Consider the following 18,084-nt stretch of genomic DNA (forward strand, 5'->3'; position numbering starts at 1 on the left):
AAATACAAAAATAGATATTTGTTCAAGCAAATTAGGTGAGCAATAACACATTACAAAGCTTTTTAAGTAAATGAAATCTGAGTTAAATTTATTTTCAAACAAGATGAAAAAAATATAGAAAGAAAAATACCTCCTACTTAACGGAACTCTATGCACCTTGGGTCAAATTCCAAGAACCTAACTGTAGTTCACATGAAACACTAGAGGGCAGAGTTGCACAATGAAGCTCTTCTGACATTTAACCGGGGGAAAATGATACCCTTGCTCATAGAAACCATAAGACACACTGACTTATTTTGAAAGGATTTAAACTTTTAACAGATGATCTAAACTAGTGCACTATGAAAGCAATCAACCAAACACAGAAAACCCAGGCAAGGGCTCCATGGAGAATACTTATCCTAAGAACAATCTATCTTCCTTTCTGCATGTATTCATAAATATCACATCTTATTCCCCATGAAATGACCATGACTTTTTTCCTGAATAAAAGATCCTTAATAACTCTCTTATCCTTATGGCCTCTGAGAGCTAAAGGTTTTAAGTTACGGATGACATTTCTCATCAAATTTGGGAAACTGATAATTCCATTTTGGTTGACTTAGTACCATAAGCTCAAACAAAATGTCTCCATATTATTAAAAGTTTTCTGAAGAAGAGGAAGGTATCGTCACCTTTAAAAACTCCTTTATATTCATATTTACTGCCGATGGCAGAGATTCAAAAAATACGGGCTACTTAGCAACCCATTGCACTGATAAATGGAAGCCATTTGTTTCAAATGGATTTTGGAAGCCCAAGTATCAATTTGCGTAGCTCCAGGAACAACATGAAAAGTCATTTCCCCTCTTTAAGTCATTGTGTGTCTTTCATAGTGGCCAAGTCATAGATGAGCCACTTCAATATCTCCCAATTATATTATTTTGAAAATTACAGCCTCAAACATTAATTCTCCAAATAGCCAGGTTTCTAGATGGCATTCAGTGGGATGATGGGGCTTCTCTTCAAAACAATTCATATCATAAATTGTGTTTTCAACAGAAAAACTGTACTTGTTCAAGGAGAAAACAGGTCTAAAATCAGTTTTTCACTTATTCTATTATCACTATATTTATAAAAATAAATATGATCCTAGGTAGACCTAATTTCTTCTATACAAAAGCTTTTAAGATCCTACCGCTTTGTTAATTCTGTAAGTTGAACTGTAAACATAGCTACGTAAATAAATATTTTAAATAACTCAGGAGGAACAAATTGAGCATCTGTGTTCCTTAGTATCCAGAATACATTTTTGTTATTCTTTTTCATCTAATGTCTGTATGATTGTACTCTTTTTCCTTGGCCCTAAAACTAATGTCTTGAGTCTTCTCTATAATATACTGGATATAAAACAGATCAAGGAAACTGAGGCTTATCAAGGCTTTTAATATATTGATACAAATTATAAAACTACAGGCTATAAATACAGACCTCTCCAGTTCACTCATGAAAAACTAAAACCCAGAATGAAATGTACCTCAATAGGAAAATTAATCATGGTAAGTATTCATTAGCATACCCTATTTCTAGAAGGCAATATATAAAAAAATTTCTGTCTACCAAATCAATGATTATAGACTGTAGCCTTCCCTAATCACCCTGCCTAAAATTTTAACAATACCCTTCAACATTTCATATCCCCCTTTGTTGCCCAATGTTTTCTTCTTAGCATTTGTCACTAATTCTTTTACTTGGAATTTCTACTTACATATTACCAGTCTCTGGAATGTATGACCCTTAGGGCTGGAATTTTCTCTTTTTTTCCCTCTCTTTTTTTTTTTTTTGTTTACTCTTGTTCATCCCCAGAGCCTAGAATACTGGCACCTAGTAGGTAATTAATAAATATTTGTTGAATTATTAAATGGATAAATAAATAAATTAAGCAGCAAATCCAAAATCTAACAAAACTGTACATACCACAAGTTTTGTTCTAACCAGGTTAAATGTCAGGAATCAATAAGAGGCCATCAAATGCCAAGCACTTTGAAAATGTTACTTGATTTAATCAACCCAACAACACTAAGGAGTTAATACACGTATCTTCACTGTTGGTCACGCAGTTTAGAAAGAGGCTAAGCTAAAATTTGGACTCTGGTCTGCATATTGCCAAAGCCCATATGCTCTTTCCATTATATTACACTAATTCTCATATAATCTCAACTCTTCTAGAAGATGTATAGCACATTTTAAAAGGGTGAGGCTTAAGTTACAAAGACTACTTGTTCAACAGGACCTCATAATCAGGAAGCTCTGGAGATGCAAAAGCAATTGACTATTTATGAATGGCAATAAGAGTCTCCTATTTATTAGAAAAACAGACTTCCACAACTCTTCAGTTACTCACACCAGGTCTCAAATAGTTTGGAGATGGGGAGAGAAAATAGGGAAAAGAGGATAATTACATAAATGCACAAGTTAGCAGAATATTCACAATTCCAATTAGGGATTCAAAACATTTAATCTCAGACAGCACATATTCTTCATGATTGTAGAAACTTAGAATTTGCTAAACTGATAACTTCACAATCAGAAAGCAATCCCTAAAATATTTGTTGATTTTCATAAGTCTCTATTCCATGGATAGCTTTATACAGGTTCCAAAATCCCTTACCCAATAAGCCAACTAATATGGTCTCTGCAAGAAACATGTTTTAGATTCAAAGACCAAATAGGCTGAAAGTAAAAGGATGAAAAAAGATATAAATCTTGCAAACAGTAATCAAAACAGAGCTGAAGTGGCTATATTAACAGACAAAATAGATATTTAAGACAAAACTTGTTACTAGAGTACTATGATTTGAATGGTGGTTTCCCCTCCAAAATTGGTACGTGGAAACTTAATTGACTTAGGTGATTAAGTCATGAGGACAAAGCCCTCATGGATGGAATTAGGGCCCTTATAGAAGGACTAGAGGGGGTGGTTTACTCTCTTTTGTTCTTCCACCACCTGCAGACACAGCATTCATTCCCTCTGGAGGATGCAGCAACGTCTTGGAGGTGGAGATCGAACCCTCACCAGACACCGAATATGCTGGCACCTTGACCTTGGACTCCCAACCTCAGAACCGTGAACTGTCCCTCATTAAACTACCCAGTCCGAGATATTTTGTCATAGCAGCATAAATGGACTAAGGTATAGAAACAAAGGACATTCTATAATGATAAAATGGTCAATCCATCAGGAAGATATAACACTTAATAAACATATTTGCACCTACCAACAAAGTCCCAAAATATGTGAAGGAAAAATGGACAGAATTGAATGGAAAAATAAATAATTCAACAATAATACTTGGAAACTTCATTACCCCACTTTCAACCAGACATAAGATCAATAAGGAAATAGAAGACCTGAACAACACTATCAACCAACTACACCTAACACTATAAATCAACTACACCAAACAGACATCTACAGAACAGTGTTAAGTACAGAACACACAACATCAAAATATACATTCTTCTCAAGTGCACACAGAATATTCTCCAGGATAGACCATATGTTAGGCCAAAATCTCCTACCCAAAACACTTTGGGCCATATGTGTTTCAGAATGCCAAATTGTCTGGATTTTTAAAATATAACCTGGTACATTTTCAGTATATTATGGAACATCCACACCATCAGCAGGGTCCGGGTCAGCACCCTGTAGCCAATCACATTAATTCTACAGCAAAATATATGACTTTCAACACTAAATGAGATAGATAGACACTATAAATAGCTTCAAGTCAGTTCAGATGTTTTGCCACCAAATAAGTTACAAAGCAAAAACAAAATTAAAAACCTGTTGCCTCTACATTCAAGGCATTTTTTAAATGGATAAAGTTTTCTTCATTTCTGCCATCATCCTACTATAAACCACCATCGTGTCCCCTTTGTCCATCAAAGGAGCATTTTAACAGTATCAATGCCATCAGCCTTGCCTCTCTCTGGCCAAGTCTCACAAAGCAACCAAAAGCATCTATTGTGATGATGACAATGATTATGACGATGATTATGATGATGATGATGCTTTATTTCTCTGCCTGAGGCCCTCCAATGACATCACACTGCTCTTAGAACGGAGCACAAGTTCCTCGCGATGACCTAATGTGGTAAGGCAGGGCCCTACTTCCGCAGCAACATCTCCTACCACTCCTTACGCGCGATCTTCCAGCCACACAGCCTTCTTTAGAGTCCCTCAAACACCCCAAGTTATTTCCTGCTCAGGGTCTTTGGTTTCCCTGTTCCCTTTCCAGAATGCTCTTCAAAAAATTTTTCAATAAGGCTGGATCATCATGAAACTTTAGGTCTAATCTCAGTCACTTCCTCAGAACAACTTTCCCTACCCTTTCAGCTAGCTACACAAGGCCTTCCATACATTCTTTTTTTCTTAATAAACTTAATTTTAGTTTTTTTTAATTTGTAAAAAATTTGCAAAGGTAGTACATAGAGTTCCCATAGTATCTCACATCCGGTTTCCCTATTGATATATTACACTACTATGGTTTATTTGTCACAAATAATAAACCAACTCTGGTACATTACTATTGACTTAGCTCCATACTTTATGAGGGTTTCACTAGTTCTTCCTAATGTCCTTTTTCTTTTCCAGAATCCTATCCAGGACACCACATTACATTTAGTTATCATGTCTCACTAGTCTCCTCTGGTCTATGACAATTTCTGAGACTTTTCTCATTTTTTCTTCAGCTTCAAGGAGCACTGGTCAGCTATTTTGTAGACTGCTCCCCAATTTAGTTTTATCTGATGTTTTTATCATGATTGGACTAGGGTTATGGGTTTTGGGGAAAAAGACCACAGAGGTGAAATAGTCTCATCACATCATATTAAAGGCACATGCTATCGATGTGACTTATCACTGATAATGCTATCAATTATCACTGATAATGTTAAACTTGATCACCTGATTAAAGCTGTGTTTGCCAGGCTTCTCCATTGTAAAGTTATGCGCTCCGCTTCTTTCCACCCTATTATCAATCTATTCTTTGGAAACAAGTCACTAAGTACAGCCCACACTCATGGCTTAGAGGGAGTTGAGCTCCAGCTCTTGGAAAGGAAGGGAGATTATATACATAAATTATTTGGAATTCTTCTGTTAGGGAGATTTGGCTCATCTTCCCAATTTATTTATTTGTTCAATCATTTATTTGCATCAGTATCTATTTGTGCATGTTTATATTATAGTTTAAATCTTTGGTCCCCAACCCCCAGGCCACAGACCTGTACTGGTCCATGGCCTATTAGGAACTGGGCTGCACAGCAGGAGGTGAGGAGCAGGGGAGAGACCAAGCAAAGCCTCATCTGTATTGACAGCTGCTCCCCATCGCACCCATAACGCCTGAGCTCCACCTCCTGTCAGATCAAAGGTGCAGCATTGGATTCTCATAAGAGCATGAACCCTACCATAAACTGTGCATGCGAGGGATCTAGGTTACATACTCCTTACGAGAATCCGAGGTGGAGCTGAGGCAGTGATGCTAGCAACGGGAAGTGGCTGCGAAGTCATCCCAAAACCATCCCCCACCTCCGGGTCCATGGAAAAATTATCTTCCATGAAACTGGTCCCTGATGCCAAAGAGGTTGGGGACCACTGGTTTAAATTATAATCCAATACTATATTATAATAAATAATTATTGTTCAGATTATTCCAGCTTTAGTTATTAGAGGTTCTTTCCCCAGGTTGGCTCATGTGTCCCTTTGACATGGGCTCATCTTTTTGTTTTTTAAAGATTTCTTTACATTCTGGCACTATAAGATGCTTCAGTCTCATCTTGTATGTGACTGGTTTCTTTTATTGGAGAATGGTATTAGAAACCAAGATGTGGTGCTAAGTGAGCCTATTATTACTGGTGTGTCACTACTACTGGGCTCTGTCAACAAACAGAGCTAGGACTATATGTATGTATACTGACCTATGTATTAGCATATATTCTTACATATTTCTATATGTAACCATTTGTATTAGTATTAAGCAAAACATCAGTTTATACTGATGTACCACATGGTTCATTTTAGTGTACTCATTTTAATCACCCAGTGTATTAGTCAGGGTTCTCCAGAGAAACAGAACCAATAGGATGTGTTGCATGTGTGTGTGTGTAGACACAAATGCTCCTCAACTTACGATGGGGCTATGTCCCAAAATAATCTCATTGTAAGTTGAGGAGTGTATTGAATGCATATCACTTTTGCACTACCATAAAGTCAAAAAGTTATAAGTCAGGCTATTGTAAATCAGAGACCATCTGAATATATATTAATACAATGTGCATATGTATGTATGTATGTGATGAGATTTATTATAAGGAAGTGGCTCACATAACTATGAATGCTAAGTCCCAAGATCTGAATCGCCAAGCTGGAGACCAGGAGAACTGATGGTGTAGTTCCGGTTCCAGTCTGAAGGCCTAAAAACCAGGAAAGCTGACAGTATAGTTCTGAAAGCCTACAAATCTGAAGGCAGGTAGACTCAAGAATCGGTTGAAGTCCAAAGGCAAGAAAATAATGATGTCTCAGCATGAAACCATTCATGTAGATGCAATTCTCTCTTACCCAAGAGAAGGTCAGCTTTTTTGTTCTATTCAGGTCTTCAACTGATTAGATGAGACCCACCTATATTGGGAGGTGATCTGCTATCCGCTTTACTCAGCCTACCAATTCAAATGTTAATCTCTCCAGCAACACCCTCACAGACATATCCAGAATAATGTCTGACCAAATGTCTGGGCACTCCATGACATACAAAATTAACCATCATATCCAGTTTATTTCCATTAGGGTCATTAACACAATCTATAATTACCTAGATTTTGTATTTATTTGCTTACATGTTTATTTTCTATCCCTTATCATCACTAATTTAGATTCTAGAGGCAGACGCCCTGCCTGTTTTAACCAACTCCGTAACTCCAGGGCCTAGAATAGTGCCTGCTATGTAGCAGTGGTTAATTTGTCGAATAAATTTTAAAAATCAGTTAAAACATATTAAATATATAATTCATAGTAGAAAAATAAGAAAAATGGACTATTTAGAGGCTAACCCTAGAACATGAATCGTATCATCTTCCAAACTAAAAATATACACATACTGATCTGTCACTGTGTCTGTTATATTAATAATCTCCACACATTCATCATCACTTAACATTGAAATTTTCCCCACAGGCAATTCAAAAGATGGCTCATGTTTTTCCCTTGAAGTTTACTGTGGCAAAGCTTAATCATATCCAAAATAAAGCAGCATATGTCCTTTTCAAGTTTCCTTTTCTGTGATCAATATTACCTTCAGTCTCAGCAGTGTGCAAGTCAAAGGGAGGAGACAGCTTCCAGGTTTGAGCTTGGGCATGCTTGGTCTTAGAGAATACCACATAGGCAAAGACTTTCACCCCTATTCACTGTGTCCTTCTCTCCAGGAGACTGGATGTCCTGCTGGAAACCTCCCATCTACTCATCCTCACACAAAAGATGTGAGTAAGATGATGTGAGAAAAGACAAAAAAGAGATGGAGGAAGGATAAAACAAATGTCTACTGAATGCTCAATATATGCCCAGCAAATCCTGTGCTCTCACCTACTGTAAGGTTTTTATTTCATTTTTTTAAAAAATTAATAAGTCACTTGCATACATATTCACATCATATAGAAAACAAGTTAGTACTAGAGAGAGAGCTGGGGAAGAGAAGAGGGCAAAAGTATTTCCTGTGGCTTCTGGAATATTCTTTCATAAGAATATAAGCAAAATCCCTGACATTTGTGCAAGATGCCATCCTTCTTAAAATCTTTTCTAACAGGTTGAATACACCAAGGGGAGCCTGTGTAAATTTCTTGAAATAGTTCCTTGTTCATTTGGACTATTTTATAGCTCAGAGTCATGACACAAATTGAGTAGGGAGATGACATTTGGCACGACTACAAGACCACACATAACGAAAGAGCGCCAGGGAGTTCTTGGAGCAAGAGCTGGATGCTCATGGGCAGCTCCACTCCCCTGTGCCCAAATTAAGCACTTGGCAATTGGTACAAAATTAGTATACCAAAAGAGAAACAAAGTGAAAAGGCAAATTGAGGCAACAATGGAACTCTATTACTACGATAAAGGTATGTTCACTCACTGCCCAGGCGTCAGCAGTCAAAATGGCTTAACTCCAAGAGGTAAAAACTGGAGAGAGAGCGGGTTTTTCAATGGAAGTTTTCAAAGCACACCACGCCTAAGATAAGGATGGAATAAGAAATGCCTCCTCAATAAGTTCCATTATTGACTTTGCCTATGTGGAAATGCTTCCAGGTTTTTGTCATGTCTTCCCAAACAACTGTTTTCAGTCCACCTCTGCTTCTATCAAACCTCATTTGGCTAAATCATATGGAACAGCTGCTGAATTACGAGTTATGCTCACAGGGAAGATGTTGTCAAATATCCAAAGATACAGAAAGTGCAAACCATGAGGCAGTTTTTCTTGGCTGAGTCCTCTGTGTCTGCCATCCATTTACTTGTAATTGTAGGTGATTATCTACTCATCCGTCCATTCCCTGCGGTTCTCAAGGGTTGGAAGCACTCTCATTTTGCCTTCAGAGTCATCCCATTCTACTCTTAGAAGGTCCGAAAATAGAAGGCAGCTGAGTTTACTCTACTCCAATTCCTTTAGCGAAACATCGGTCACTCACGTCACGGCAAAGCTCCATGCCAAGGCAAAGCAGGAAAGGAGTGAGGAGGAAATAGCCTGCGCTCTGGCATCATCTCCCTGGGTCGGAGTGTCGCATTCACCAGTGGAAAATCACTTCCAAAGTTACCTTACGACTGTACAAACTGTTCATCAAAAACGGTCACCTTGTTTTCAGCCAGGTGGTAGCTTTCACACCAAAAATTTATATCCAGTAGATATTCTCAGCAGCTCATCTGCACCCATGATCATACAGTAAAATTTCCAACAAATTATTCAAATTCCCTGAACAAATGCTAGATGAAACCCTTCAACCAGTGACAATCTCAAGAAAGTGCGTATGTCACACAGGGTAATTCCGTATTCACTGAGTCTTTTCTCATGACATTTTGTTTTTTGAAAAGAGCATATATGTCTCACTGGAAGCTTTTTTTTTAAATTCTAGGTTTTTAAAAATAGATCCCTCTACTACTCCCAAGGCTTTTTCCTGTGGTTTGAAGAATTGAACATATTTCCTTAGGCAGATTCAGAATAGCATTATTAGAAGATCAACTTGAGAACAAGTTGAAAATTAACAGCCAGTAGATGGCTAATACGTGAGTAATGAAAAAAATTTTATTTCCTTAAGCCATGTTCTCACTGCTGAAATAACATGATGTCCATGATTCTGGCCACCTTACTAAACACTCATTTATGCCTCCATTCATTCATTCACTCATACCACAAATATTCACTGAATGGCTTAACTAAAGCTACTCCTTGAAAGTTAGCATTTGAGTCTGCTACAACGAAGAAACTGTTTAGAACAAAGAATGGTTTTAGTATTTAATATTTAATATTAAGAAGTTAATAGCATTTCATTATGGAACTAAAGTGCCACCGTTTTCTACATGATGTAAGTTTACGATGATTTCACTCAAAATTACCAAGTAACATAAAAATTTAGAAACATTTCATCCATTTAATTTTCTAAGAGGTTCTAAAACACCTAAGTCCATATCAATATTCCATTTGTTTAATAACACAAAATGCAGCTGGGTTAAATCCAGCTCACCATGAGGTTTTGTGTAGCTCACATGTTTTTAAATTTTTAAATGGCAGGAGAAAAAAATTTTTAAAAAATCCTATTTCTTGACACATTAAGATTATATGAAATTCAAATTTCAATGTCAATAATTAAAGTTTTACTGGAATACAGCCATGCTCATTTGTTTATTTAGTGTCCACGGCTGCTTTCTTGCTAGGATGGTGGCTATAACGGCCCTCCTAGCCTAAAATATTTACTATCTGGGCCTTTAGAAAAAAGGTTTGCTAACCTCTGATTTAAATAACAAGACAATGTTATCAAGTGAAGACATTTTGGAGCCATGAAAAGGTTTTTCTACACAACCGCTGCCAATTCTTGCCACCCTGGCTTGCTTTGACCAAAAAGTCTATGCATTTCTGCCCAGCATGAGGTTCTTTCTTCTACAGGCAGCTGGGTGGAAGGGCAAAGAAACCAAAGAAGAAAAAGGTGTCCAAAAGGAAATGCACTTTATAAAGAGCTAGAAAACACAGAAAAGCAGATGTGTATGGAGAGGAAAGTTCTAGAGGGTGTCACCCATAGGGTCCACACTGTCCCCAAACTCTATAAAGTTTAAAAGCAAACAACAGAGTACAATGCTCTAAATGGCCTTCACCTCCTTTTACCACTGTCTCAGAACCATTTGGCTTTGAGACGAATTTAAAAAAATAATGATCACAGGGTCCTCAAAGAGTTATTTAATGTTCTACAAATGCCTTATAAAAGGTCCAGAAGCTGTACCTTAGAAGGATAGTGAAGACAAACCCACCTGGTGTCAAATTACTTCCCAATTCAAATTTACTATGATGAATCCCAGAGTACTGACAATGTGGGCAAAAATGAAAAATAATCTCAAGTCATTCTCCTTCCCAGGAGACTCTTCAGTCATTTTTACCACTAGAAGAAGACCTGTTGCTGACATCACATTTGTTTAAAGAAAAAGTAGTAAGGGAAAGGCTAATAAAAATGTTACAGGCCAGGAGCCTAATCCCTGCAAAGGTATATGGACCACATGCGAGTCTCAGTCCTTTCCCAGGTAGGTAAGGCAGGCAGCTATCACCAGTCCTATCCTCTCGTGCTCTGAGCGACAGAGGAGGAAGGAAAGTTGGTGGTCACCACAATTCTCTGTGACTGGTTGCAGGGAATGCGGCCAGTGCTCCCTGCAAAAAACCGGGTCCCTTTGGTAGAGTTGCAAGGGATAAGAAAATAATAGAAAAATGGAAAATAATTGGAAATAAAAGAATACACAGAGACGAAGGTATAGTTTTATAGACTTATAAAGATTATAGGCAAAGAGGGAGCTCAGGGGGCCTAGATCTCCATCAATCTCAAAAAAGGCCACAAATGAAGTCTTACACGGTCACTTATAGGTACAGTGATTAGTTGCCAGGGGTAATAGATTTACATAACAGCAGGTAGTTGCTCTTAGGTTAACAGATTTTCAAAAGCCTTCTACAGATCCCTTAACTAATTCTATGTAAGTGAACAAATGGTTACAAAATCTTTCAAAGATTAAGTTCTAAGGTAAATTTATCACTTAACAGAGGGGTTAAACAGAGATATATTGGCTCCATATTTTCTTTATCAGGTTATTGTGAATGGAGACAGGTTGTCCGGAGTTTTAAGCAGGAACTGTCCCTTGGGCTGTCTGTTCAGGGCGGGCATTCTTTGATCAGCTCTCATCCTGTAGTTTTTAACAGATTTGCTTTGCTTTACAAAGCAAATCCAAACCTTTAGGTCTGAGAAACACGGCGCCTTGTGGGATACAGCCGCTACTGTCTTTCAGACATGCCGTCCCAAGGTACATCAGCTTTTAATATGCAAACCAACACGTTCACATATTCCTTCAGGGCAAAGCTCTGCAAAACTCCTGAGACATATCCTGTCCCCAGTATATTTATATTAATTCATGGAGCAACAACTGGTGCTTGGCCACTACCCCTTTGTGATTGCCCTCCAGGGATCTCTGACCTCCCTCCTACTCACAGGTCACACGGACTCCACCCCACAGGGGTAGTTCCAAAGCATAAACAAACCATGGCTGCCTGACCTTGAACAGTGCACCCCATGATTGGCCACATTTAAAAGCATCTCATAACTCCAATTATGAGTAGACTCCACTAAGAACGTAAATAAGACCTATGGTGAGGGACATCTGGAGAATAAATATGCTCACTGCACTGAGATCATTATATCTCATTACATCTGCTTTTTAAAAATGCTGATTCATTCATTATTGATGATAACTAAGTTGGTCAGAAAACTGAGATGGGTTCCCAGAAAAAGCAGGGGGGTAAAAATTCAGGGATAAAGCATGGTATGGAAAGAGGAGCCATTAACTTCACTTTGGTGACAACAGAGGAAAGGGAACAAGAAGGATGTGTGAACAATGACCAGGTGAAGGGCCCTGCCTCCTGGCTGACAGCAAGTGATTGTAACCATAGCCAACATCAAGATGGCACCTACCATGGGCCAGGGCACCATTCTAAGCACTTCATGTATATTAATGTACCTAATCCTCAAAATAAGGTATAAAACAGGTGCCACTGTCATCTTTTTGAAGATGAGTCAAGTGAGGTGCAAAGAGTTTAAGTAGCTTGTCTAAGGTAACATAGCCATTACCTTCCATTTACATATATTTTTCCATGTTTAAGCAGTATAGTCTGTCCTTTATAGCAAGTTTAAAGTTTCCTATACAATACTGTATCCTGTAAATGTTGTCTCTTCAAAGAGACATCCATGTCTCTTGGAAAAATATTGAAAGCGTTCATAAACTGGAATATAGCTTAATTAGTGTATAATGTCACCACCATCTAAAAATAAGTTTGATCATATATGCTCTTGCATTTCACTAATTTTAGACCATGCTATGAGATTCAAAACAGCACTAGCTTTTACTCTTAAAATATCATTAATGCATCATCTTGGATGTTAATAAATAAAATAGATTCTGCAAGTAGGTAGGAAGGTAAATGCATTTTAATTACCTCAGATGTCTTAATTAACTTCTATTGCTAATGATGCAGCAATTAAGGTTTAAATATGTTGTAGAGGATACATCCGTTAGCTTTCTATTGAGTCATGTTGCTGAGCATCACTGAAATCCAATGAAACTGGGAGGTTCAGATCCCAATTCTCAAAAAATTCAAATCTCAATGAGAAAAACAAGTAAAACTAAGGCATTAGACTCACTGCGGCATACGTTTCCTCCATACACATCTGCTTTCTGACTAACCGGTTTTTGCCCTTCTCTGTCCCCATCTCCCTGTGATCACCAGGGGATATATCATGGTAATAATCACTTTCGACAATGCTTAAGGATATCCATCCAGCACCACTGGTGAGTTAATCTCCCACACATTTTTTTTAACCTCCTTTGGTTCAGAGCCCTGGGAAGCAATTTATGGTGATGCTTGCTGATCTATCTGGATTTAATGAGGACCAAGTGCAGAGACTGGGGCAGGTAAGCAAAGCATTTTAGAAGCTACCTCTTCTGGTGATAAAGATGGCCACTCTCTTTAAAAGAAATACCAGACTCCAGAGATGAAGTCTATTTTCCCTTCCCTTGAATCTGAGTCGGTCCCATGACTTGCTTTAAACAAGAGAATACAGCAGACGTGAAACTATGTCACTTCCAAGGCTGAGCCTTAAGAGATTCGTAACTTCCACTTTCATGCTCTTGGAACCCAACTATCACAGTATGAGAAGCACACATCACATGGAAGGAGAAGTGAGGCACCAGTTGGCAGCTCCAACTGAGTTTCTAGCCAACAGCCAGCACCAAGAACAAGCAGAATGAATGAGCTATCTTGGATGTTCCAACCCAGCCTAATCTCTGGATGCTTATAGCTCCAGATGATGCCACATGTAGTAGAGAAAGACCTCCCAGCTGACCTCAGTCAACCCACAGACTTCTAACAGATAATAAATAATAGTTGTTGTCTAAGTTTTGAGGTGGTTTGTTATGCAGCAATAGATAGTCAAAACCTTTCCAAATAACTTTAGAGACCCAGGCTGAAACCAGTTACTGCTTGCCTCAGCCTTAAATAGGACAAGTCATGATAGATCAGAAACATCCAGATGTCTAGGATGGGTTTGAGAAGAACATTTTCCAACATGGTGGCTAAAACCATAGACCCCAGAGCTGGACTGACTGAGTTTGAAACCTGGCTTTGCATTTTACTACATATGTACCTAGTAGAAGTTACTTAACTTTCCTGTGCCTCAGTTTCCCTTTGTATAAAACAGAGATAACATTTCTCCCCTCGGGTTTGTTATGAAGATTAAATATCAGTATCCATATATAAAAAATACTTAGTGCCTGGCACAGAGTAAGTGTTCAGTAAATGTTCTCTCTTAATATTGTTATTTATTCTTTATTCTGCTTTACATCCAAGAAACCACCTGCTCCCAGCTGATTGGCCTCACACCAGCAAGGGAGAAAACTAAGAATCACAGTGAATGCTAGTTTTTGAGTCATTCATAACAGAAATGTCAGATAAATAGCTAAACTTTGTCTTAGAATATACTACTCCTATGTGTAAGAATCCACACTTTGAGAACTCTATAACTGATTCTGTTCATTATGAGTACCAAACTTTACATATGTATGTAATGTAGTCCTGGAAGGTTATTTCATCTCCAGCATGATCTCAGCTATCATCATCACATTCATATCAACTTTGTTGCTAAATATGAGTTTGCAGATCACTGCAACAATCATATCAGATTACAAATCACAGTAATATTTATATACATTATAATAAAATTAATCCTAAATGTGTTAGTAATACTGGATTTGGTTTTGGTACTTTTCTGGAGGGAGGAAGGTCGTATCATATATACATATATATATATATAGTTTAGGAATTGCTTTTGTTAAAATAATTATTGAATTTTTTTTTAAAATGAAGCAAAAGACAGTAGTAATCAATTCTTTTTGCTATAGGATTAGAATTAGTATACAGTATTTTTTTTTTGCCCCAGTTCTCTGTCTTTTCTCTATTTTAAAATGTACATCAAGGATCTATTTCTATTTGCTTCAAAATTAATCATCCCAAATGAATTAATATATAGCAGCCATAAGTTAATGTTTTTGAAATACTTAGCACTGGTTCAGTTCTTGAGCATCTGACCATAGTCCTTCTCATGAGATTTTTCCCTGGAGCCCCAAAATTCTCCCTTTTTGTAATCTTTCCACATATTTCTATTCATAAAATTATTTTAGATCTAATTATACTACCCATATTCTTGTCTTTGGACACAGTTTCATCTAATCTTCAAGACAATTATGATAGATCCATAAACTGATACCCAAGTAGTTCAATCAATTAGAGGTTCTGGGAAAATGTGTCAGATTCGTGTCTGTCTTCAGGATGATAATATCACTTATCCACATTAGTTACACTTTCTCTTTCCAAGTTATTTATAAGCCTCAGGTCAGCTTGAGAAATTCATATTTTCATTTCATGCTTGCTAATCATGCCTTAAATGGCAATTATTAGAGATGCAAATTAATTGCAAACTATATAAAGGCTGCACAAATTTAAAACTGAAATTTAAATTATTAATACAATCGCAATTTTGCTTCCAGGTTCCTTCTGCAAATACTAACAATTTCACCTATATTATATTGCTCAGGGAATATTAGATTTTATTACTTTTTCCCCTTTCAACTTTTCAATTCCCTCTTTCTTTTCCTTCTATTACTCCTTTGTCTCTGTGTTTCAACCCTACTCTTTTATGTCTGCTTAACTTCAGCCTACCAGATCTCATTAATTACACATTATTCTGCTTTTCTTTAAGATGACATTGCTACTATTTTGTATTTTACATTCCACCAACTTATTCAAAGAACCTGAATCAGTTATAGCATACATTTAAAAAAAAACAAACCTATTTTTCCAGGGCATGTGTAGAACTATGGGTATTGTGTTATTATGTGATTATACACAAAAAGTTTTTAAGAATACATACAGTGGTATTATTGAGAGTAAGTGTTGGGAATACTTCCGCATCTACTACATAGTTGAAAACAGCAAAGAATGAAAGTAGCCAAAATTTAACTGTGAAAAAACATCATATGAAAAAGAAAGCCTGGCTAAGTGAAAAGAATATTCAACCGAAGTTTCCACACTAGTAAAGTTTTGCTTTAGTTGGATCTGTTTTCCATAAAAGGAGCCCATTGGGGCTTAAATGCGTAAATTAACAAAACACTACTAAAATTAATTATGTAACATTTCTAATTAATAAAATTGGTTTAAGTGAAATATAAAACATTTTATCAACTTGCCCCTTTAGAAATAAGGATGGGTATAATTTAATCAATAAATAAGAAATTGATAAAGGAAACCATTTGAGTAATGTCTTTTGAGTTTCTCAGATAAAAAAAAGTCATGGCGTTCTCTAAACACATCTCTACAAATTCTAAATCTTGATTTTTACGCTGATTTGCATAAAATGTTTTTAAGCAGCATAAGTAAGCATCCTTAGTAATAACTAAACTCAAGCGCACTCATGTTAACAAAATTATTTCAGAAAAAATAAACATTATAACTGTTTACCTGGCACGGTTGTTTCATTTTAATGGCTATGACATGGTATCTATAACAACAGAGTTCACAGGTCCAGGAACCTCTCTCACTGATCCACTTTAGCAGGCACAGCTGATGTGTATAACGGACTGACCCATCACATCGGCAGGGATTTAACAGCTCACCCTAAAAAGAAAACAGTTCAGTATGAATATTTCTGTCTGCATCTCTATTTTAAAACTCCAATGCTCGCTTTCTTGTCTTTCAAAACCATTTACCCAGAAGGATACAAGCATCAAGCTCTATCCTAGAAAATGAAATTAAAATTTTATACCTCTGATGGGAATGAAGCTAAAGTCTTAAAACTATTTCAAAGATATTGCTCAGAGTTATGACATAAATGTTCTACCAACATACAAAATGTCTGCAAGATATAGCTCCCAATACCCTGGGGGAAAAGCTGTACTATTAAATCTCTTTAATAACTTTTAAGTGGATGGTCAGATGCATTTCCTCTGCAGTTATTCTTAATCATTGTTAAAGAAGAAAGGCATGGCATTCCAGAAAGCAGCTTGCAATAGCATTATGCTTTTACTTTTTCTAAATGTAGCATCATAAATATTGACCTAGGGTGATGTATTCCTGAAAGCCTACATATTCTTATGCAATTTCCTTACTTTTAAAAATATTAAACCTAATGTTTTCTCAGACCACACATATTGTAAGAGATATATTATCCTTTCTTCTGCATGACTACTCTCATTTAAGTTTTCATGCGCCTCTAATGGTGTTTATAATTTTATAATTGTGTTTCTAACAAAATATAAAGTACATCGCTGGCTAAGTAGCCTTTCTTTCAAAGTATATTCCTATCTGTCTTGAACAAACTGTAACATGCTTTTCACATCAGTGAGATTAAGTCACCAAAATTTGCAGTAAGGAAAGAACCTGCTCTTTTTGGCTGTGACATGACTCACGCCCAGTTTGTATTCTAAGACTATCCGTCTCAGGATACATCTGTAGAAAACAGACTTCACTTTACATCCTATAGGTTTGCTTCTATGTATAAACCGAATCCATCAAGTAATTCAAAAGAAAAACGTTATTATCATTAAAGCACCTGAGGAACGTGTAGCTGCAAAACCAGGTAGGAAAAAAGTGTAGATCAAATTAAACCCTGTATTCGCCACTGGGACATTTTTATTTGCCTTCACAGAAAGGGAAAGGGGAACACACCGGAGCCACCGCTCACAAGGCAGGACCAGACAAGCCTCACAGGAGACAAACTGGGAGGCGTGCTCTGTCCTTGGTGCTGAACGCCTGACCACGGCGAGCGGGAGCCAGTCCGCCCGCGGTCGGAGCCCACCGCCAGCTGCCCCAGGGTCCCGCCGGGCCCTACCTGCTCCGCGCCCTGGAAGCAGATCTTGCAGATGGCCTGGTGGTGCTGGTGCTGGTGCCCAGCGCGCTGGTCGCCGCCGGCGCTGCTGCTGCTGCGGCTGCTGCACACCGAGCGCGTCTCGGGCTGGTCGCCGGCGCCCCGCCGCTCGCCCTCCCCGCCGGCGCTGGCCTCGGGCTCCCCGGGGCCGCCCTTCGCCGCCGCCTCGGGGTCCGCAGACTCCGGGAGGCGCCTCGGACCTTCCGCGGAGTCGCCGGCCGCCGCGCACACCTCCTGGCCGGCGGGCGGCAGGGGCAGCGGCGGCAGCTCGTCCGCGCCCCTGCGCCGCGGGGCCACCTCCCCCGGCGGCTCGCTCGGCCCGGCGGCGCCCTCGGGGGGGACCGGCAGCGG

At 38.2% G+C, this 18,084-nt stretch overlaps 1 protein-coding gene across 1 annotated transcript in view; it reads right to left on the reverse strand.

The window, feature by feature from the left end:
• Window positions 1-18,078, reverse strand: part of MARCH11 (membrane-associated ring finger (C3HC4) 11) — a 111,251-nt gene extending 93,173 nt beyond the window's left edge. The window contains exons 1-2 of the mRNA XM_012642729.1: window positions 17,698-18,078; window positions 16,329-16,484 (exon numbers count right to left, since the gene is read on the reverse strand). Coding sequence (XP_012498183.1) covers window positions 16,329-16,346 — 18 coding nt within the window. The 5' untranslated portion in view covers window positions 16,347-16,484; window positions 17,698-18,078. The remainder of the gene's footprint in view (window positions 1-16,328; window positions 16,485-17,697) is intronic.
• Window positions 18,079-18,084: the final 6 nt, after the last annotated feature.

The sequence above is a fragment of the Propithecus coquereli genome, unplaced genomic scaffold (genome assembly GCF_000956105.1).
Source record: "Propithecus coquereli isolate 6110/MARCELLA unplaced genomic scaffold, Pcoq_1.0 Scaffold100, whole genome shotgun sequence".
In the NCBI taxonomy this organism is placed as follows: domain Eukaryota; kingdom Metazoa; phylum Chordata; class Mammalia; order Primates; family Indriidae; genus Propithecus; species Propithecus coquereli.